The 21,993-nt window shown below is 48.7% G+C and overlaps 1 protein-coding gene and 1 long non-coding RNA gene across 3 annotated transcripts; one reads left to right on the plus strand and one right to left on the minus strand.

Moving 5' to 3' along the window:
* On the minus strand, positions 1 to 8,995 carry LOC118613572. Its single transcript, XR_004955531.1, has 4 exons — positions 8,884 to 8,995; positions 8,264 to 8,373; positions 1,633 to 1,751; positions 1 to 582 (listed from the first exon to the last, which is right to left on the minus strand). It is a non-coding gene; the product is annotated as an uncharacterized LOC118613572 (long non-coding RNA).
* STAT6 (signal transducer and activator of transcription 6) lies at positions 8,971 to 21,737 on the plus strand. Of its 2 annotated transcripts, XM_036235810.1 has the most exons (23): positions 9,005 to 9,222; positions 11,520 to 11,763; positions 11,887 to 12,023; positions 12,433 to 12,571; positions 12,881 to 12,964; positions 13,338 to 13,476; positions 13,603 to 13,655; positions 13,862 to 14,010; positions 14,603 to 14,734; positions 14,860 to 15,048; positions 15,352 to 15,439; positions 15,565 to 15,687; positions 16,241 to 16,333; positions 16,673 to 16,879; positions 18,101 to 18,195; positions 18,292 to 18,428; positions 18,754 to 18,900; positions 19,118 to 19,181; positions 19,284 to 19,391; positions 19,580 to 19,672; positions 20,356 to 20,415; positions 20,510 to 20,638; positions 20,717 to 21,737. In XM_036235810.1, exons 3-23 carry the CDS (start codon positions 11,908 to 11,910, stop codon positions 20,904 to 20,906), a joined length of 2,535 nt encoding a protein of 844 aa, XP_036091703.1. In that variant the 5' UTR covers positions 9,005 to 9,222; positions 11,520 to 11,763; positions 11,887 to 11,907; the 3' UTR covers positions 20,907 to 21,737. The 2 variants fall into 2 exon arrangements, with proteins under 2 accessions (XP_036091702.1, XP_036091703.1); XM_036235809.1 differs by lacking the exon at positions 11,520 to 11,763 and having other exon boundaries at positions 8,971 to 9,222.
* Positions 21,738 to 21,993: the final 256 nt, after the last annotated feature.

The raw sequence follows: 21,993 nt of genomic DNA on the forward strand, positions 1-21,993 counted from the left end.
CAAGGATGAATCTCAAAACATGGCAAGTAAAAAAAGCCAGACATAAAAGCATATCCCATTTTATTCCATTTACATGAATTCTTGAACAGACAAACCTAAATAATCTACAATGGAAAAAAAAAATCAGAACAGTGGCTCCCCTGGGGTGAGGGAGGTGAGAATCATGATCCACATCTTAATAGGGGTTTGGACATTGTGGAGCAACCAAGTGGTAGAGCAGGGATTTGAACCCAGGTGTCCTGGTCCCAGAGGCCATGGTTTTAACCACCATAATACTACATTGCTTTGCCCCTGGGATGCTGTAGCCTTGGGTGTGGATGAAATTACACAGGAAGAGTCACCTGTAAAGACAGGAGACCGAGAAGGAACACCCAGAAAGGTAGGAGGAATACTAGGAGAGGGCCCATGAAAACCAACAGGGGTAGAGCTTCCTTAAGAGTGGCTAAGTGTGGAATAGTGCTGAGAGTATAGCAAGAGAATGGCAGGGGTGGGCCATTGTTCTCAACCTCTAAGAGGGTATGTGTGACATGAGCCAGAACGGTTTCCTTGGATTGGTGGAGGCAGTGGCCAACTGGCGGCATGCTGAGGAGGAAAGACAGTGAGTGTGAACAACTTTCCCAAGACGCATGGCTGCACAGAGCTGAGAGAGAGGACAGTAATTTGAGTGCTGGTTAGAGGGCTGGAATTTCCTTGCAGAGGCTCAATCCTGACCACAGCTGGCTCCATTCAGAGATGCTTGACTTCGCCCACCCACCAGAGATGCTACTTGTCCTTCTGTGAGGTGAAGGTCTATTGGCCACAGTAAACCTCCGACAGCCCAGGGCTTCATTTGGAACCTTGAGATCAGCTGACCTCACCATTGCTCATATCCTGTCATCCTTGGCAGGTCTCAATGGGCGTCTACCCTTCTCCACTCAGCCCAGCGCTTCCTCTCTCTGACCATCCTTGCACTGCTTCCCACCCCTGTCCTTGCATAAAGCCCTGGGCTCAGATCTCCTTGCTTCTCTTTGCTTGTCTGAAACACAGCTCTTCCCTGAGGATACTCTTCTTTTAAAGAGATATCATTTATTCTTCCAAGTGCACAAGATGGGTGGTGGTGGGAGAATGAGCAGTCAGCCTGCTCTGGGCTCTCTCTTTCCTATAGTCAGTAACACTTCACCAAGATTTCAGTTAGGGAAGCTTCTAGCAGCAAGTAACAGAAGGCCCGATTAAAGGCAGATTGAACAATGAGGAGGTCTAGAACAGGTCCAGAGCTGGTTGACTTATTGAGAGTTTTCTACCTCTTCACACTGCTACTCTGTTCTCAGTGGTTGGTGATATCTCTCCTTACAGGTACAACATGGTTGCACCTATTCCAGTCTTCACATGTGGACTTGGCATTAAAGAGGAACAAAATATTTCCCAAGAGCCCTCGTAAGGTCCTACTGACCAGGAGAATGGAAATACTGTGATTGGCTAAACCAATGATACTCATCCCCTGAATGCATGGAGGGGAACACCTGTATAAAATCCAGACTTTTCCAGCAACTGAGAAAGGCCTGCTGCTAAATAGGCACCATCAAGGCTTGCCCTGATAGTCATATAAATTCTTCCTTTAAGGGCTATTTCACCTTCCATGGAGAAAATACTCACCAGGAAGCTTAATGGCAAAAGTGCTTGTGCCAAACTAACTGGATTCAAATCCCAGCTCACTTGCCATCTCTTCGGCCTTCAGTAGGTTGCTTAACCTTTCCACAATGCAGTTTCGACATCTGTAAAATAAGAGCTATCAGCACTATTCAATAGAACTTCCTGTGATGATGGAAATGTCTCATGTCTGTGCTAATATAGTAGCCATTAGCCATATGTGACTATAGAGCATTTGAAATGTGGCTAGTGTATCTAAGAAATTGAATTTTTTAATTTAAATTAAATAGCCACATATGGTTAGTGGCTACTGTGTATTGGACACATAGTTTTATCTCATAGTATTTTATCTCAGAGTATATTTATCTCATAGTATCTCATAGTATTGTAGGATGAAATGTACAGAGCATAGCTGTTCTTAAAGTAGGAACTGAAGTAACACATAAACCCTCACTAAATGTTAGTTATTATTTTTGCTGTCATCCACTGATATTCGGGTAGCTTGCCCACACTTCTTGAAGACCTTGGCATCTGACTCACTATCTTCCTGTGCACCTTAGGTCTTTTGCAAAGCAAGATGACCCCAATATTCATCCAGGTAATCCAGCAGCACCCTGGCCTCTAGGTTCTTTGCCCTCCTTAACTCCAATGACTCAATTCCACATAGCCATTCACTCCAATAGCCACAACCTGTACCACACCCACCTAAGAGAGCTGGACTAAAGTCTCAGCCCCATGTATCTGAATACAACCTTCCAGCCCTCTGGCTCTTTCTCTCCCTTGCTCTCAGGAAGGTTGGTCCTTAGGTCTGTTGAGACTTCCAGTTCTTTGACTCTATTCTTTCCTTACTCTCTGGTTCCTCGTGTATTTACTTTTCTTCCTAATCAGCCTCAATTCCACACTGCTTCACTTCTACTCCATTAAATGGTCTCCTCCTCCATCTGAAATAGTCTCCTAGCTTCAGACTTATACTTTATTTTTTTAAATTAAGTTTATTGGGGTAACATTGGTTAATACAATTATATAATTTTCAGGTGTGCATTATAATTCGAGATATATATATATATATATATATATATATATATATATATATTCTATTGTGTGATAACCACCCAAAGTCCAGTTTCCTTTAGCTATTATATATTTGATCCCCTTTACCCACTTCACCCTCCCCTTACTCCCTTTACTCCATCTACCTCTCCCCTCCTCCCCCACCCCTCAATCCCTGGTAACCATTGTCCATTTCCCTGAGTCTCTGTCCTGTTCATTTGTCGCTTTTAGGTTTATATCCCACATGTAAGTGATATCATATGATTTTCTGCTTTTTCTGTCTGGCTTATTTTGCTTAGCATGATTATCTCAAGGTCCATCTATGTCATCACAAATGGCAGTATTTCATATCTTCTTATGGCTGAGTAATATTCCGTTGTGTATATGTGCCACAGCTTCTTTAGCCAATCATCTATCGTAGGACATTTCGGTTGCTTCCATGTCCTGGCTACTGTGAATAATGCTGCTATGAACATCGATGTGCAAATATCTTTTTGGATATAGGTTTTCAAGTCTTTTGGGTAAATACCTAGTAGTGGGATTGCTGGATCATATGGTAAATCAATTCTTAGTTTTTTGAGGAATCTCCATACTGTTTTCCATAGTGGCTATATCAATTTGCAGCCCCACCAGCATTATATGAGGGTTCCTTTTTCTCTGCATCCTCTCCAACATTTCTTATTACTTGTCCGGTGTGAGATGGTATCTCATTGTGCTTTTGATTTGCATTTGCCTAATAGCTAGCGATGTTGAGCATCTTTTTATATGTTTGTAGGTCATTTGTGTATGCCCTCTAGGGAGAAGTGTCTGATCAGGTCCTCTGCCCATTTTTTGATTGGATTGTTGGTTTTTTGTTTTTTGGGTTTTTTTTTTTTTGTCGTTATTGAATTGTATGAGTTCTTTGTATATTTTGAATATTAGGCCTTTATTGGAGGCGTTGCTTGCAAATATATTTTCCCATCAAGATGATTGTTTCTTTACCTTGTTGATGATTTCTTTTGCTGAGCAGAAGCTTTTTAGTTTGATGTAGTCCCATTCATTTATTTTAGCTTTTATTTCCCTTGCCTTTGAGGTCAAATTCATAAAATCCTCTTTAAGTCCAAGGTCCTTGAGCTTAATTCCTATGTTTTCTTCTATGCGTTTTATTGTTTCAGGTCTTATATTAAGGTCCTTAATCCATTTTGAGTAAATTTTGGTGTGTGGTGATTAACAACAGTCTAATTTTATTCTTTTGTAGGTAGCCTTCCAGTTTTCCCAGCACCATTTATTGAAAAGGCTTTCCTTTCTCCACTGTATGTTTTTGGCTTTTTTGTTGAAAATTATTTGCCCATATAAATATGGGTCTAATTTTGGATTCTTGATTCTATTCCACTGGTCAGTGTATCTATTTTGCTGCCAATACCACGCCATTGTGATTACTGTTGCTTTGTAGTATAATTTGAAGTCAGGCAGAGTGATGCCTCCAGCCTCATTCTTTTTTCTCAGGATGGCTTTGGAAGTTCAGGATCTTTTGTGCTTCCAGACTTATACTTTAAATCCATCCTCCACACTGCAACTAGGGTGGCCTCTCTACTAAATCCCATCATGTTATTAACCTGCCCTAAATCCTCTAATGCTTCCCATTGCCAAAAACTACCCGTTTCTAAAAGGTGCCATGCTCCCTTAGAATCCATGCTTTTGCACATGCTAGATCTTCCTGGTTTAACTCTTCTCTGTTCTTTGCCTAAATAATTCATATTTTTCCTTCAAGATTCTGTTCAGGCATGACTTCCCCCAGGAAGGCCTCCTTCATTTCCCCAATCCTCTACCTAGTTTAGGTCCACCTCCTACATGCTCCCATCACACTCTGTGCTTCACTGGAATCACAGCCTTGAGTATCCTGTGGTATCATTGTTAACTACTTGTACTCCCCCTCTGGGCTTTAAGAACCTGAGAACAGGCACCCAACAAATTTTTGTTGAATTAACTGGTCATGAATTCTGAGAAGATTGGTTTTGTTTGCTTTTTTAAGGGTGGGAGGGATTTAAACATGTTTATATGCAGAGAATAAGGAGTTGTAATAGTTAGAGAATGAGAGGTTGGAGAGTTGGAGGATCTAGGGGCAATAAATGGAACAGTGCCTGGGGAAACAGAAGGGAAGAACCCTGAGCACAGGTGGAAAAATATATCTTGGGCAGGGGCAAGGACACAGAAACCCTCTCCTCTGGGCCTGAGCTGGGGTGTAGGTGCTGATGAACATGTCTGTTGGTAGGGAGCAGGAAACTGGGGAGTTTCCAACTGAGGGCCTCTGTTTCCTCTAATCTAAGTTGTAAGTTAGTATCAAGGTGGATGGAAATCTGGGGACAATGTCGAAGGCCTGGGAGACAAAGCTGGCTTTTCACACTTCTGTTACCTTTTTCTTCCATCCCTTAATCCTCCACAAATCCCAGCCTGCTGTCCAGTGCCCCTGAATATGGCATTTACTCATCTTGTCTGTGAAATGTACTGAGCTCCTGCCATCAATCCATCACAGTTTAGTCCTTACATAAGAGAGTGTATGTAAAACATTTAGCTTTGAGCCAGGTACATAGCAAACACTCAGTAGATGGTAGTCCTAGTATTTACTAGCAAGAATGAATGTTGTCTTTTCTACCTACACAGCAGTGTTTACAGAATGATATGTGTCCCCGCCCTCCAAGATCTTATGTTCTTGTCGGACAAGAAGGATGTATCCATAAAATAATTTCAAAGAAATGCAAAGCGATTTGTGATGGTTACTAAGATCCGAATGATGCTTTTTAAAAAATCACAGCCTGCATTAAAAAGTATCTTTCACATCAAGACCTAGAACTCAGAAACATATATAAAACTGAAACAACCTTCATTAAACACTACTTATCCTTTATTTTATGTGTGTATTCTGGTATTTTCTAACCTAATCTACTTTGGTTTAAAAAAGTGATGGTCTTATTCATGGTGGCCAGGACATGGAAGCAACCGAAGTGTCCTACAATAAATGATTAGATTTTTAAAAAGCTGTGGTACATATATACAATGGAATATTACTCAGCCATAAGAACAGATGAAATACTGCCATTTGCAATAACATGGATGGAACTCGAAATTATCATGCTAAGTGAAATAAGCCAAAGAGAAAAAGTTGAAAATCACATAATATCACCTATACGTGGGATATAAACCTAAAAGCAACAAATGAACAGGACAAATAAACAGAGACTCATGGACATGGACAATAGATTAGTGGTTACCAGAGGGTAGGGGGAAGTAGGGAGGGACGAGGTAGATGAAGTGAAAGAGGTCAAATATAACTATGTGAGGTGAACACACATGTAAATATATATATGCCTTATTGTTAAAATGCACAGCTGAAACTTATTGGATTTCATTAACCAATGTCGCCATAGAAATAAATAAATTACACACAATGTAAATATATATATGCCTTACTGTTAAAACATACAGCTGAAACTGATTTTGTCAGCCAATGTCACCATAAAATAAACAAATACATACATACATACATTTAAAATAAATTCATTCATTAATTAAAATTGATGGTCAAGGTTCACTGCTATGGGTCGAACTATGTCTCTGAATATTCATATAATTAATATGTTGAATTCCCATGTCCCTTGAAAATTTGTATTCATATGAGATACTCCCAGTACTTTAGGCTGTGACCTTATTTGGAGATAGGGTCTTTTTAGAGGCAATCAAATTAAAATGAGGTCATTAGGGTGGGCCCTAATTCAATCTGACTGGCATCCTTAGAAAAAAAAGAAAATTTGGAGATAAGACTCTTACACAGGGAGAACACCATGTGAATATGAAGATAGCCATCTACAAGCCAAGGAGGCAAGCCTGGAATGGATTCTCTCCCACAGCCCTCAAAAGGAGCCAACTCAGTTAACACCTTGACCTTGGCCTCTAGTACTGTGAGACAATAAATTTCTGTTGTTTAAGCCACTCAGCTTGTGGTGCTCTGTTATGTCAACCCTAGCAACTAATACACTCACCAGATTGATTTTGTGACTCAGTTGGGTTGCAACCTACAGTTCACAGACCCCAAAGTTCTTTTTTCCTATGCTTTCTCTCATACAATCATATTAGCCACTGGGTGCGATGGTAAAACCCAGAGGAGGGTGGGGCAAGTAAGATACTCATTCTCAAAGTTGTGCAAGTGGGGGTGTCATTACCGTAAGTCTAGCCAACTATGCAATTGCACAATCTGAAGATGAGTACCTCCTTAAATTTTGTACCTTAAACACTTCACCCTAGCCTAGGCCCTCCATTTGAGGGGTTGACACAAAATGGAGTCAGACATAAGTTAGAATTGCCTCTGAATTCTGAGTTCTTTCTATGATGTCACAGTATCCCCATTAGTGCTTTTAGTTAGAGAGGATGATAATAAATATTGTTTTCCCACCAATATTTGCTCTTCATCTTCCTACCCCCCAAAAGGAGGCAAAGTTAGAGACTGAATTCACTCCTCCCCTCTTCTTGCTAAAGTTCAGGAGAACTTGGACCTTCTGAGAACCTTAGATGATGAAGCCTGAATTCAGCCACTGTCTATGGATGTCTGCACGCAAAGTGATGCGCATACAAAATGTGTGTTCTGTGCGTGCCTATGTGCACACACCGTGATCCTAGGACAGATTTCTCCGTGGCTCTGCTCTCCCTCCTCTTCACTTCGCTTCCTTCCAGACACAATAAACACATAAACACACATACCTCCAGTAGGCTCTGTCTTCGCGGAGCTAATATTACCCCCAAACCCAGGGACCCCTATGTAGGAAGGAGGCCCTCCTGCCTTCCTCATGTCTAGTTTATTCTGGGCCATAAAAATAGTGCCGAGCATTTACTATTGCCAGACACTGTTCTAACTTTTCACATGTATTTTCACATTATCACACTCTCACAACTTTATGAGTTAAGGCTATTATTTGTTTCATTTTAGAGATGACAGAACTGAAGCACAAAGAGTAAATTGCCTAGAGTTATGCAGTTAACAGTTGGCAGGATTTGAACCCTAGCAGCCTGTCTCTAGAGCCCCAGTTCTTAACTAGTACCCTGTTGCCTGACTTGTGCACTATTGGACACACATGTGCCTCACATGGGACGTGACAGGAAGGGGCTGGGTTCTGGGAATCAGTTCAGGCACCAGGGGGCAGCATAGGCCTTGCTTTGCCCCTCAGCCCAGCCCTGTTTGGGGAGATAGGAGGAGAGTAGAAACTTCTTCCCAGCTCCCAAGTTCCCCCAGGGCCCACCCTTTCCAAACACTATGTCTCAGATTTGGGAATGTGAAGCCCTCTCTGGGTCCCTTCGCCTCCTCCAGCTCCTCCAGAAAAAGCTGAAGATATCATCCACCAGTTATGACTCAGAAGCTGAGCAGCCTTGTGTATGTGAGTGTGTGTCTCCTTGTGACTGAGTGCTGACACGTCTATGAGCCTGCACATGTGTAAGTATGTGTGTGTGTGTGTGTGTGTGTGTGTGTGCGTGCGCGCGCGCGCGCTTGCGCACACATGTGGTCTTGTGGCCAGGGAAGTTGTGCATGTATGTTTGTTTCTGGGTGTGTCTCAGTGTTTACCCCAGAAACAGGAACTTCACCAGATTCATATTCCAACTTGTCGCTTGGGAATCTGCAGGCAGCAACTCCAGCTTGTTGCCCACTCAGGACGGGGTCTAAGGAGTAGCACCCTGTGAGGAGGAGACAGAGATTGTCAGTCCGAGACACCCTTAGAGTCTTCCAGAATTCGAAGCTTGCTCTCCCTTCAGTGGTCATGTGACCACCAAGGCTTTTTCCCTGACAAGGAAGGGGGGGGGGAGGAAGCTGGGGCGGGGGCGGGGGCGGGGGCGGGGGCGGGTGGTGGTGGGGAACCTAGGCTTTCCAGACGGCGGCAGAGCTCCCTGGCTGCTTTTCAGGGTCCTCCCCTGGAGGGAGTGCAGAGCCCAGAGGGATTTGCTTTTCCAGAGGCCCCGGGGGAGCCCAGTACCTTGTGAGCCCAAACCCCCGGGCTCCTGCAAAAGTTTGAGTATGGATGAGGCAGTTTGGGGCCGCATGTCTCTGGTTTGATATTAGGTCACTTTCTGGAGGAACATTTATTGCTTTTGAGGAAACGGAGTAAGTGGGGATCAGCCTCTCCTACAGCCCAGCCCCAGGACGCTGAGCCCCAGTACTAGCTCCCCCGGCCAGGCACACAGGCTCACCCCACTTTCTTCCTCTTCCTCCTCCAGCCTACTTTCTCTTCTCTGTGTCGTCAGAGCTCCAGGGAGGAACCTGGGTAGACGGAGAAGCCGGAAACAGCGGGCTGGGGCAGCCACTGCTTACACTAAGCAGGAAGGACAGAAGAGGATTGTGTGTGTTTGTGTGTGTGTGTGTGTGTGTGTGTGTGTGTGTCTTTCTTTTTTTTTTTTTTTTTTTTGGTGGTGGTGGTGGAGGGCGGGTGCTATCAGGGCCAGCCCTGAACTCGCTGGACAGAGCTACAGACCCATGGGGCCTCGCAGTGCCCGCTAAGAGAGGGAGAAGACAGCAGAGGGGTTGCCAAGGTGAGGGGATGGCTCCGAGGATGGGAGGGTGGGGGGCCTCTGACCATCAGTGTGGGTGGGGGGCTGGGTTCTCAGGATCCTCCCCTGGGCGGAGTGGATGGTCCCCAAGAAGTTGTTTCAGCTGGTGCTGGTAGCTGGTGGTGCTAGGTTTTGGCAGTTTCGAATCTCAGAGGAATCTGAGATGAGTACAGGCCCAGCACTCCCACGTCTCCCTCACGGGTCACTTTCTCCACGCCCTTGTCCCCGCACTTCCAGGGACGGGTAAAGGCAGAGAAAGGAGGGCACGGTGGTGTCCTTCGGCCCGCCGGGTGTTTGTGTTCCCCGGGAGGGGAGGGAAGTGGCTGCCCCTCCCTAGAAGGTTGATGCCAGAGGGCAGTGGGTCCTTGGCAAACGTCTATCTCGTTCCCCCATCCAGGTTCCTGTTCAGGAACTAGGGGGTGAGCGAGCCCCAGATAAAGACCTCATGGTGCCCTAGAGGAGGGGGAATTTCCCCCCTCAAAAGTACTCCATGCTTGGCTGCTGTAGACGCCGAGATTTCCCGGCGGCGCGGTGTTAACCCTCCTCGTGCTGAACTGGCTCCACCTCCTCGCACCCTCTCCCCGCCCCCACCGCCATATACACACATTGGGCAACTCAGAGAAGCTCTTTTGACTTTTGATCCTGTGGTCCCATGGTCAGAGGACTCGGGAATGTAGGGGTTGGGGAGATAAGGTTTAGGCCACGAAGATGGTGATGAGAAGCCCGGACGTCGGGCTTCTCTTCCCGGTTGGGAAGGGAATACTGGCCCCACCCCCTTACTCTGTAGCTCCTCCGTCCCTTCCAGTCTTTAGGGGCTTTTAAGCAGATGGTGCCCACGTCCTGGAAAGCCAATCCACCCAGCTTTGGTATTGGGTAGAGGTGGGGGAAAGTGTGGTCTCCTGAGGTCTGGGGTTGCAACGGGGGAGGAGATTTGCAGCCAGGGCCAGGCCAGGAGGCTGGTCATTCAACATGGGGGTATAGAGGAAAGGGGGGCCGCCTATGGATTAAGGATCGCTTCAGGCCTCCAAAGGGTAGGGGTAGAGAGTCAGAGAAAAACAGGAGTGTAAGAGAGGAGATAGGAATGGAGTCCCTCCCTTGAATTCAAAACGCAGACCAAAAGGTGCCCCATCCCAAAGTGGGGTAGAGAAAGGCCTATTCGAACACCCTGAGCAAGAGCAGGGAGGATTCTGCTTTGGGGAGAAAAGGGCTGGGGGCAGGGACTGGGGCTGCAGGAAGGGGCAAGAGGACAAGAAGATTCTACTTTGGGGAGGAGACGGAAGGATTGGAATTGGGGAAGAAGGTCTTGAAACAGGATCTCTAGAGAAAGGACTTCTCTGGTCTGCATCCTTTTGGGAGTCCTGGGAGAAGGATGAGGCTAAAATCGCAATAGGAGGATTTGGGGTTACTAGGTTCAGGGAGACCCAGGGAGTTTCCAACCCCTTCCTCTCCCTCATCACTGGGAGAGGGACATTATGAGAAACATGAACCGAGAGACCCCTGGGAAACCACTGACTTATCCCCCGCACCCTGCAGCCCACCGAGAAATGGGAATGCATTCTTGTCCCATCTCCATTTTTTCTCTGCCTCTTTTCTTCTCTGTCTTTGGCCTTCCAGCCAAGCTTCTAGCTTCTTCTCCCCCTCTTCTGGGCTCTTCACCCTAAGGTTATTAACCCCACTTTTTTCCCACACTCTCACTTTCTTGCTGAGTTCTATTTTCCCCTTTGCTCTATATTCCCTTCTCCAATTCTCCTCCCTCAGCCCGGTTCCTCTTAGGATGATGAGATTTGGATCTGGAAGGGATCCTAACAGCACAACGTGTTAGTTAATCCCCACTCAAATTCAAATCTTGATTCAAATCCTAATTTCCGAACTCTTTTGCTGAGTGGCTCTGGCAAATTAGAGGACCCCCTTGAATCAGTTTCTTGATCTATGAAAGGGGATAATTATATATTTTAAAAATTGTTGCCAGGTTCTGATGAGATAATGTGCTTAGTGTAATGCCTTGTACATAGTAAATGCTTAATAAATGATAGCCGTTATTGCTCTACCATCCTCTTCATCATTTAGCTGGCTAGTTTTCAAATTATTTCATGGAGACTTAGAATTTTAAGGGACACCTCTGGGGTCAGGAGGTGGGGAGAGGTGAGTGGACGCAGTAGAGTTCCAGGCCAATTGTATACCTTTTATATAATTGGGATTCCACATATTAAAACTAAAAATGTCTATTGCTTTAAAAAGTTTGAAATGTTCTGCACATACCCAAGCCTCATATTTTACAGAACAGAAGACTGAATCCTGCAGAGGAGAGGTTCCTTGCCCACAGAACCAGGGCTAGGTCTAAAGCTGCAACCCAAGTCCTCTGCCTTCTCTCAGAGAGCTTTCCCTGTGGCCTGATCTCCCCTGTCTCCCCACCCCTCTGGCTGTAGCTCAGCTCTTCCCACCCATAATCCCTGTGACTACCACTGAAAGGATCGCCTTGTCTCAGACACTGACCAAAGGTGTCCCTGGTTCGAGGTGGTCCGGGTATGAATGGTAGTGGGATGGTCTCTGGGAGGGCTGTCTATAGAAGGTCCTTGGCTGCCTATGTCCCAGAACATAGGTCGCCTTTCTCCTGCACATCTTAGAGTAGCCGTTCCTTTCTTCCAGGTGCCCTCCAAACCCCAGATCATGTCTCTTTGGGGCCTGGTCTCCCAGATGCCCCCAGAAAAACTGCAGCGGCTCTATGTGGACTTTCCCCATCACCTGCGGCACCTCCTGGGCGAATGGCTGGAGAACCAGCCCTGGTGAGTCCTGGCTGCCCCATGCTGATCCCCCAGGTCCTCCTCAACACTTTCCTTTTCATTAATTTTTTTCTGCTCCATTTTGGGTCTTGGGATCCATTATTCTATGCATGGTGGCATAGATTTAGCAGGGAGTCTGTATGGAATCAATCAAGACTATACATGTTGACACATGGAGACCTCCACCATGCCCTTAGGAGGCTGAACCAAAGAGGAGGGAGGTCAGGGCTGGGGCAATGCCCTTCGCATCACACCTAGGAGACTGTGGAACAAGGGGCATGATGAGGGCTGCAGGGAGTCTGGATGGAGAATAGTTGGGGAAGGAGCTGCTGAGCTGTTCGCTGTGAGGTGGAGGGTCAGCAGAGCTGAGGAAGCACTGACTCAAGGCCGCTTCATTCTGATCTTCCCACAGGGAGTTCCTGGTCGGCTCAGATGCCTTCTGCTCTAACATGGCCAGCACCTTACTTTCTGCCACTGTCCAGCACCTTCAGGCCTCTGCCAGAAAGCAGGGCGAGGGGAGTGCCATCTTGCAGCACATCAACACCCTGGAGGTAGGGGCAGGAGCGGACGGGACAATGCTGGAGTGAGGTTGGAGTGGAGCTGGGGGTGAACGTTGGGTGCTGGAAGAAAATTGGTTGGATGCTTGAAGCAAACTGATGTTCCCATGGTTAGCTGTTAGCTAGCATGCAAATTAGATTTTAAAAGCATGCAAATGCATGAAAACTTCTGGAGTCTATAGTTGTGTTTCAGTGCATGTGTAAGTAGGAGCATGAGGTGGGGGCATTGAAGTGGAGAGACTGGGAGAGGCTGACATGAGTAAGAGCCAGGCTAACCCTGTCTACCACCCTTCATTTTTATAGAGCATATATCAGAGGGACCCTCTGAAGCTGGTGGCCATTTTCAGACAAATACTTCAAGGGGAGAAAAAAACTGTTATGGAGCAGGTATTGTGATACCCCATCTTCCATTTCAACTCAACTCCCTGGAACTCGAGCCATGAGAAACTAGAAGGAATTTCAACTTCAGAAAAGGCTAAGTATTCTAGGCCCAAGATGAACAAAGGAGGTTCCTAGAGTCAGAGAGAACCCCAAGCCAAGCTCAGGGAAGCTTCGAATGAAGGACCCAGGGTAGTGAGGAGAATAGAAGGAGGTGATTCTGCCAGGAGAGAGATCTTATCTCTGGAAGATACCAAAAAGTTAGGAAGAACAGTCAAAGGGGAAGTCCAGGGAAGTGACATGGCAGCAGGGACCCCCTTTTAGTGAGTGGAGAGGAATGGGCAGAATATTACAACTCTTGGTGTCTGTCCCTCCTGTGCAGTTCCGCCACCTGCCAATGTCCTTCCACTGGAAGCAGGAGGAACTCAAGTTTAACACAGCCCTGCAGAGTCTGCAGCACCGAGTAGGGGAAGCCCGCCTTCTCCGAGAAGCCATGAAGCAGGGGGCTGAGGCTGGCCAAGGTGGGAACCTGGGCCTGGAGCCCTAAGAGGGTTCTGGGGAGTGTGTGGGAGTAGTCCTCTCTTGGACCACAATCTTGACTGAATTTTAAGCCTATTGCACTCCTGATTTCTGCCCCTACCCCTCAGTGTCTCTGTGCAGCTTGATAGAAACTCCTGGCAACGAGACTGGGCCAAGTGAGGTGAGTAATGGACTGAGAGGTGAGGATTGAGCTCAAAGTGTGATCTTTGAGAGATCTCAAATCTGTGGAGGGATGGAGATTAGACCTCAGCGAGACAGACTGAGGTGGGGAAGGGAATGCCTGAGAGGTGAGAAAGACAGCCCTATCCTCAGGAGCTCGGTGAGGAGGCAGTGTGTGGCCTTGGCTTAGGCCTTCCCTGCCCGTAGGCCCTGGCCACATTGCTGCAGGAGACTGTCGGGGAGCTGGAGGCTGCCCAGGCCCTGGTGCTGAAGAGGATCCAGATTTGGAAACGGCAGCAGCAGCTGGCAGGGAATGGTGCACCCTTTGATGAGAACATGACCCCACTACAGGAGAGGTTGGGGCAGGGCTGACGGGGAAGGGGGTGGGCTCAGGGTGGGCACCTGCTATCTCTGCTTGAGGAGCCACAGGTGTGAGAAAGGAAAAACCAGGCAACAAGGCTTGGAGTGGGCCAAGACTCAGAGGAGCCAGTCCTAGTAAATCTGTGCACACTGTTCAGGTTGCCTCCTGTATAAGTATGCCCACCCAAGGGGGCAAAAGATGGACTTCCTCCAACCAACACTTTTTGTTTCAAGTCTGGTTTCCAGAAGAATGGGAAGCCTTTTTCTATTTGGCCTATTGGGCAGGGCACCTATCAATTTGTGCAAAAGTACCATACACACTGGCAGCTGACCTAGGTATCAGAGCCCTGGGGGGGGGGGGGGGGAGGCAGCTGGGTTCCACAGGGGTTCCAGGCACTGAGAACCTCTCACCCAGAGGCAAGGGGGATCCCAGAACTTCTTTAGCTCAGGCGCCTTGCAGCCACACCCACTGCCCATCCCACCCTTTACATCCACTATCCTGCTTTCTTCTTGGGTTTAGGGGCAGGGTGTCTGGGCTGGAGTAAGTAGCCCGAATCCTGTGCCCCCTGACCACTGTCTTGCCCCTAGGTGCGAGAGCCTGGTGGACATTTATTCCCAGCTACAGCAGGAGGTGGGGGCAGCTGCCGGGGAGCTTGAGCCCAAGACCCATGCAGCACTGCTTAACCGGCTGGATGAAGTCCTGCGAACTCTTGTCAGCAGGTATGTCCTGTGAGCCTCTAGCCTAGCCTAGAACAGACCCCAAGGAAAGAAGAGGGTGAGATCCGTGGGGAGGGTTCCAGGAGGGACCCAGCCACTAACTTCCCTTTTGTCCTCACTCCCTCCAGCTCTTTTCTGGTGGAGAAGCAGCCGCCCCAGGTTCTAAAAACTCAGACCAAGTTCCAGGCTGGGGTTCGATTTCTGCTGGGTCTACGGTTCCTGGGGGCGCCAGCCAAGTTTCCGCTGGTCAGGGCTGACATGGTGACTGAGAAGCAGGCGAGGGAGCTGAGCATGCCCCAGGGGCCCGGGACTGGAGCGTAAGCCTGGATTAGAGAAGGCCTGTTGGGGTGGAGGAGGCCAGAGGAGCCTGGCACCTCCAAGAGCTGTGTGATGGAGAGGGAGGGCAATGGGGTGAATGATCAAGGCAGAGGAAGGGGAAAGACCCATCAGTGCTGGAATGGAGTGGGGGCATCATGATTTGGACAAGATGGGATGCCTCCCATAAAAACCCTGGTGGGGAGATGGAGATTTGGAGCCAGAAGTCCACACCATTCACCCATGGACTCAAGTTCTTCCCCACACGTGGTCCAGCCTGCTCACTCTCTGATCTCTCCTGGCAGAGAAAGCACTGGGGAAATCACCAACAACACTGTGCCCCTGGAGAACATTGTTTCTGGGAACTGCTGCTCTGCCCTGTTCAAGAACCTGGTGAGGGCTTCAGGGAGCAGTAGGTGGGGAGGGAGTAGGGGTCCTCAGACCATGGGATTCTCTTTGGAGAGGGTGTCAGGAACCCAAGAGTCCTTACTCCTGCTCTCCCTCACTGCACCCTGCAGCTTCTGAAGAAAATCAAGCGGTGTGAGCGGAAGGGCACTGAATCTGTCACCGAGGAGAAGTGTGCCGTGCTATTCTCCACCAGCTTCACACTTGGCTCCAACAAACTCCCCATCCAGCTCCAGGTGAGCCCTGCCCAGTCTGGGGCCCCAGGACCCCTCCACACCACACACCGGGGCCCTGGGTCCTAACTCTTTCTTCATGACTGCCCCATACCCTGTGTGTCTGGGGCTTACACGCAGGGGCCAGGGGGAGCAGAGGGGAAAAGGAACACAGAGTGCGTAGGACAGGGAATCACAGTGTGGTAGCAATGAGCACCTTTTCATAGACCAGGGCACTGTTTTAAGGGACACACACACAGTTCTTACAGTAACCAGGAGGGTATTATTACTAGCCTCATTTTACAGATGAGGCCATTGAGACACAGAGATTGAGTAATTTACCCAGATCACATAGCTACTAAGTGTCGAAGCTGGCGTTTGAAACCTGGAGTTCTGGCTCCATAGCACTGACTCAACCACTTCTCTACAGTAAGGCCCTAATTGAGCTTCAGAAAGCATTTGATAACATACCATGAGCTTTTTGTTGTGTGAGTCCAACAGCTTTGCCCTCAGAACCAGTCTCCTGAAGAAGCCCCTTGCCCCAGGAACAACCACCCTCTCTCCTGACCCCCTTTAGGCCCTATCTCTGCCCCTGGTGGTCATCGTCCATGGCAACCAAGATAACAATGCCAAAGCCACCATCCTGTGGGACAATGCCTTCTCCGAGATGGTGAGGAAAGACCTGGAATGGCGGGACAAGAGCAGGGTGGGCTCTAACATGGGGTGTGGGGGTACAGGCTGGTTGGTTGGCAGGCATGTTCAGGTGAGAGTCACCTTAACTTCTCCTCATGGACTTGCTTTCGTACTTCTGACCTCTTTTCATGCCAGTCTTAACTATCATGTCATAGCACCCTAAAGTACTTTTGGAAAAGCGCCATCTTTGTGAGCAAGTTCAGGGGGACAGTGCTTGGGAGGGACAGCCTTGGGGAGATGGGAAGAATGAAGACCCCTGCTGAGGAAGAATGGGGGTGATAGCCTGAGGCACCTTCTCATTCCCCTTTTATCCTAGGACCGTGTGCCTTTTGTGGTGGCTGAGCGGGTGCCCTGGGAGAAGATGTGTGAAACTCTGAACCTCAAGTTTATGGCTGAAGTGGGGACCAACCGGGGACTACTCCCAGAGCACTTCCTCTTCTTGGCCCAGAAGATCTTCAACGACAACAGCCTCAGCATAGAGGCCTTCCAGCACCGTTCCGTGTCCTGGTCACAGTTCAACAAGGTCATTCCCCTGCCTTGTGGGCCTCCCATTCCCAAGCTCTTCATCCCTGGGACACTCAGAGCCTCCCCAACCTCTGCCCAGGGACTGACTGCTGGGCTCTTCACCATACCCCATCTTGTCCATCAGGAAGGCCTCTGTCAGGGAAGGCCCAAGCAGGAAAACCTCTCAGCTTGGGGGTCAGCCTGGAGGATGTGTTTTCAGGCATCCCTCAGGTTTTGGTCTGGGAGCCCTCTGTCCTCTCGCTTTACTAGTAAGTTGTATGACTCATTCAGGTTGTGTGTAAACACAGCTCTGATTGAAAATGACTTTGACCAATTAGGAAAATAGTTCCTAATGCAAAAACTGAATGAAATCCCACAGGGACATATTCCAGTAATACCAACAACCATGTGTTGACAGCTTTCTATATGCCAGGTGCTATGCTTAGCACTTTATATAAGTAATCTCATTTAATCCTCCTAATATCCTTTCAAGGTGGGTGCGTTGGTATCCCCATTTTACAGATGAGGAACCTAATGTTCAGAGGGGTTAGTTTGTCCAAGGCCTCCCAGCAAGTGAGTGGCATGGCTGGGATGGAACCCCATATTGCTCTTAGCTACTATATTTTACTCCCTCCAAAATAGTAAGATGACTCAGAACTGGGTCTATTACAAGAACAGGGGAAAAAGAAAATCTGGGTGTCTTGGTTGACCACCAGCTGGGTGAATGTAGTCATGTACTGTTCCCTTAGAAAAAAGGAAGAAAGAAAAGCCCACATGACCAGAAGATGTGTTAGCAAAGAAAACAGCACGCTTACATGTGGCAGCTGCCCTCTCTGGGCTCCACCTCCACCAGGCCCTGTTAGGGATGGGTGGAGCACAGTGGTTATGAGGGGTCCCAGCCCAAACCATCTGGTCTAAATCCCAACTCTGCCTCTCACCAGCTGTGTGGACCTGGACAAGTTGTTTGACCTTTCTAGTCTTCCATTTCTTTATTTCATAAATGGATGGGATAGTTTTAGAAACTATCTTCATAGTCTTGTAAAGATCAGATAAATTAATTTGTGGAAAGGGCTTAGAATAATGCCTGGCACACGGTAAATGTGAGTGTTGTCATTGATGGGGTCTCAGATCTAGTGTGGTCCCTTAGCCCTGTGACTCTGTCATGTGAGCACTCACAGCTCAGTGTCTGCCCTAACCAAGATCCAGCTCTGGCCCTTTCATGCTCTCCCTCCCCCCACAGGAGATCCTTCTGGGTCGTGGCTTCACTTTTTGGCAGTGGTTTGATGGTGTCCTGGACCTCACCAAACGCTGTCTAAAAAGCTACTGGTCAGATCGGTGAGTCTCTGTCCCAGGTGGCCTGAGCAGCTACACCTCCAGCTCCCTCTCCACCTCCAGTGCCTCCAACCCCATTCTCTCCTTCACCCTGGTTAGGCTGATCATTGGCTTCATCAGCAAACAGTATGTCACTAGCCTTCTTCTCAACGAGCCTGATGGAACCTTCCTCCTTCGCTTCAGTGATTCAGAGATTGGAGGCATCACCATTGCCCATGTCATCCGGGGCCAGGACGGTGAGGTCACCCCTGCCAGTCCTCTTTTTCTGTGCCTACACCCTCTGGGGTTTCTCCTGGCAAGGAAATGTTCTGGTTTCCTTGATGCCGACCCTGGTGTTCAGAAAGTTCTTCCTTAGGTCCAACTTCATTTCTTCCTTCTGTGGTCTAAACTTCTATGTTCTCACTGTGAGCTCTGTGGGGATGGACATTGGTGGGTCTCCCCCCCGCCCCAGGATCCCCACCTAAAGTCCTCTCCCACTTGCTTTGGTAGATTGAGAATGAGGGCTGGGGAAGGGGAAGAAAATCTGGACAGAGAGAACTCAGGGTCTCATTCCTATCATAGGCTCCCCACAGATAGAGAACATCCAGCCATTCTCCGCCAAAGACCTGTCCATTCGCTCACTGGGAGACCGGATTCGGGACCTTGCTCAGCTCAAAAATCTCTACCCCAAGAAACCGAAGGATGAGGCTTTCCGGAGCCACTACAAGCGTGAGCTGGAGCTGGCGGTTCTGACTGCTTCCTGACTTCCACCTCCTCCCTGCTCCCAGCTGCCTCCTCCCTGCCCGCTGTGTGTCATCCTTGACTTCTCTCTCCATTTTTGTAGAACCACTTCTCCTACTTGCCCATTAGCCATGCCCTCCTCTCCTACCTCCCCTCCTTCCTAACCCTCAAGCACTTCACAGTTCTCCTTTCCTCCCCACAACAGATGAACAGATAGGTAAGGATGGCAGGGGTTATGTCCCAGCTACAATCAAGATGACTGTGGAAAGGTGAATATGGTGGTGGGGATGATGGGTGGGGCCTGGTACTTACTTGCAGGAAGGGTTGGTGGCATCAACGCTTGGTCACACGTGCCTCCTTCCCTCCTCTAGGGACCAGCCACTTCCCACCCCAGAGCCCCAAATGCCTACCATGGTACCCACTTATGATCTTGGAATGGCCCCTGACTCCATGACCATGCAGCTTGGCCCAGACATGATGTAAGGAGCTGGAGATTTGGAAATGGGAATGGTCTGTGCAGGCGGGCTTTCAGCATGGGCGGCTGGGGGAGCTGGCACTGGGGGCCGGAGGGAATTTTCATTTCCATGAAAGGGATTCCCCATCCTGAGGCAGGAGTTAGGGGTGTCCAAAAGGACTGGCATCAGGGGTTCCTGCTTTCTTTCCCCAGGCCCCAGGTGTATCCACAACACTCTCACTCCATCCCCTCATATTCAGCCCTCCCACGAGAAGAATCGGTCAATGTGTTGCCAGCCTTCCAGGAGTAAGTGAAGAACCTCTTGGGGATGGGGTGGGCACTCGCATTTGTTAGGAGAGGCTCTTCTGTGAGAGAGGGGCAACAAAAAGGTTTATCTCTTTTGTCCACTCCATTAAGACCCAGACTTCCCTGGGTTCAAATTCTAGTTCTACTGCTTACTGACTTTGGACAAGTTACTTAACTCTGGCGTCTCATCTGTAATATGGGGAAAAAAAAAAAAAAAAGAAAGAAACCTTCCTCATAGGATTATTGTAAAGGATAAATGAGTTCATATGTGTGTAAAGCTGAGCTTAGTACCTGGCTCACAGCATTAGCTATGTAAGGATTAGTATTCTCTCTCCTGCCCCTGGAATCCAAGGTTACTTATCTACTGCCTTTGTTTTTATGTGTTTCGGCCTTGAAGTGATCGAGGCGTGACATCTCCCCTTCTATGAGTTAAGGTGAAGGATTTAGAACCACCAAAGTAACACGAAAAATTAGCTAATCTAGCCTTTTCCTCCCCATCCTCTCCAAGTCCCCAGCACACATTTTACAGATGGGAAGACTGAGCTCACATGCAGGGATGGCTTGCTCAAGGCTATGTAGTTCGGAAAAGGAACCAGAAATTCTGTCTCCTTACTCGTGTTCTTGATTTTGCAATACCCTGCTCTTGCCCAGCCTTCCTGACTGTGTCCTCTTCCTGCTTCCAGACCTCACCTGCAGATGCCCTTGAGCCAGATAAGCCTGCCCTTTGACCAGCCTCACCCCCAGTGAGTGACAGTCCCCAACCTGATCCAATGCACCCCATTGATTCCTAACCTCACCCCACCCCCAACGTCTTATTCACTTTTCCGGTCCCAATAGGGGCCTGCTGCCGTGCCAGTCTCAGGAGCATGCCATGTCCAGCCCTGAGCCTCTGCTCTGCCCAGATGTGACCATGGCGGATGAGAGCTGCCTGAGCCAGCCAGTGAGAGGGTTCCCTCAGAGCACCTGGTGAGTGGCAGCCTGGGGGTGGCAGCTGAGTGGGGTCTAGAGGAGTGGGTGTCATGCCTTTCTCCTTCCTCCTCACAGGGTTGGTGAAGATATGTTCCCACCCTTGCTGCCTCCCACTGAACAAGACCTCACCAAGCTTCTCCTGGAGGGGCAAGGGGAATCAGGGGGAGGGTCCTTGGGAGCCCAACCCCTCCTGCAGCCCTCCCCCTATGGGCAGTCTGGGATCTCAATGTCCCACCTGGACCTAAGGGCCAACCCTAGTTGGTGATCTCAGCTGGAGGGGGAGCTCAGAGAGAGAGCTCTTCTACCCTCATGGACCTGCTCTGGACACCTGCCCATGCTCCTGCCAAGCAACAGATGAGGAGGGTGTCCTCCTTTCCCCACCACTCCCTGGTCAGGAGAAAAAAGACTTTGCCCAGAAAAGGCTCAGTGGATAGAGCCTATCCACACCTTCCCTCCTACCACATACCCCTGCCCCATCCCTAAGCTGAAAAAGAAATTCAAGTTCTAAAGTGAGACACGCCCCAGCATGCCTGCACATGCAGCACACACACAAGATCTACTTGGGAGATGGGGCTGGGCAGGAAGGGGGCTGGGCAAAAACACAGGTTAAGTAGGGTGTGGAGGGCTGTTCCTTCCACCCCCAGCCAGGACCCCAAATGCACATGTAGAAACACACAGATACATGCAGACACTTGCACTAGGGCCTAGGGATGGGGGGATGGCCTTGGGTCTTGGGGGGAATAAAGTGGTTCAGGAGAACCTGGGTGGGAGAAGAGGGCCCTGTATAATTTGGTTACCGATGTGCCCAGATTAAAAAAAACAAATCCCAAACAGTTCCAGATTCCTGTCGGTCAGAGGCTTTCGGTTGTGTGTGAGATGGTACAGAAATACACAGGCCAAGTTTCTCAGTGTATAGCTGCGTGAAAGGCTATGTACCTGAGACATGTTAACATATAGATGTCACATACGCTAGTCATTATGGCCATATAGAACATCATCTACCTGATTTTGCCTATGTTAACAACCTAAGTTTTGAAGTGTGAGACACTGCACTAAAGACACGGACAAGCGTGCTGTCCCAATGCATGCTAACCCAGATGTACTCAGCTTTGCGTATGAGTGTGCTCAGGCTGGTCTATGTGCCTATGACATCTGCATATGGCTGCAGCTTTGGTGCATCAACACTGCCAATCCTGCCAAAGACAGGGGTGTGAGTGGGGGGCAGACCCAGGTGTGTGGTTCTCTCTCCATGTATTAGAGGCCCTCCCCAGCTGCTTCCTTTCTATTTCTCCAGCCACAGCCAGTTTTCCTACACGCCCCCATCCTGTGCCACCCTTTCTCCCTCTTGGGGG

The sequence above is a fragment of the Rousettus aegyptiacus genome, unplaced genomic scaffold (assembly GCF_014176215.1).
Source record: "Rousettus aegyptiacus isolate mRouAeg1 unplaced genomic scaffold, mRouAeg1.p scaffold_m13_p_2, whole genome shotgun sequence".
NCBI lineage: Eukaryota > Metazoa > Chordata > Mammalia > Chiroptera > Pteropodidae > Rousettus > Rousettus aegyptiacus.

Coding starts and splice junctions, on each gene's coding strand:
- STAT6 (XM_036235809.1), top strand. CDS start 11,908: ATGTCTCTTTGGGGCCTGGTCTCCCAGATGCCCCCAGAAAAACTGCAG. Junction 12,965..13,337: donor AAAAAACTGTTATGGAGCAG/GTATTGTGATAC, acceptor CCTCCTGTGCAG/TTCCGCCACCTGCCAATGTC. Junction 20,416..20,509: donor TTTGACCAGCCTCACCCCCA/GTGAGTGACAGT, acceptor CGGTCCCAATAG/GGGCCTGCTGCCGTGCCAGT.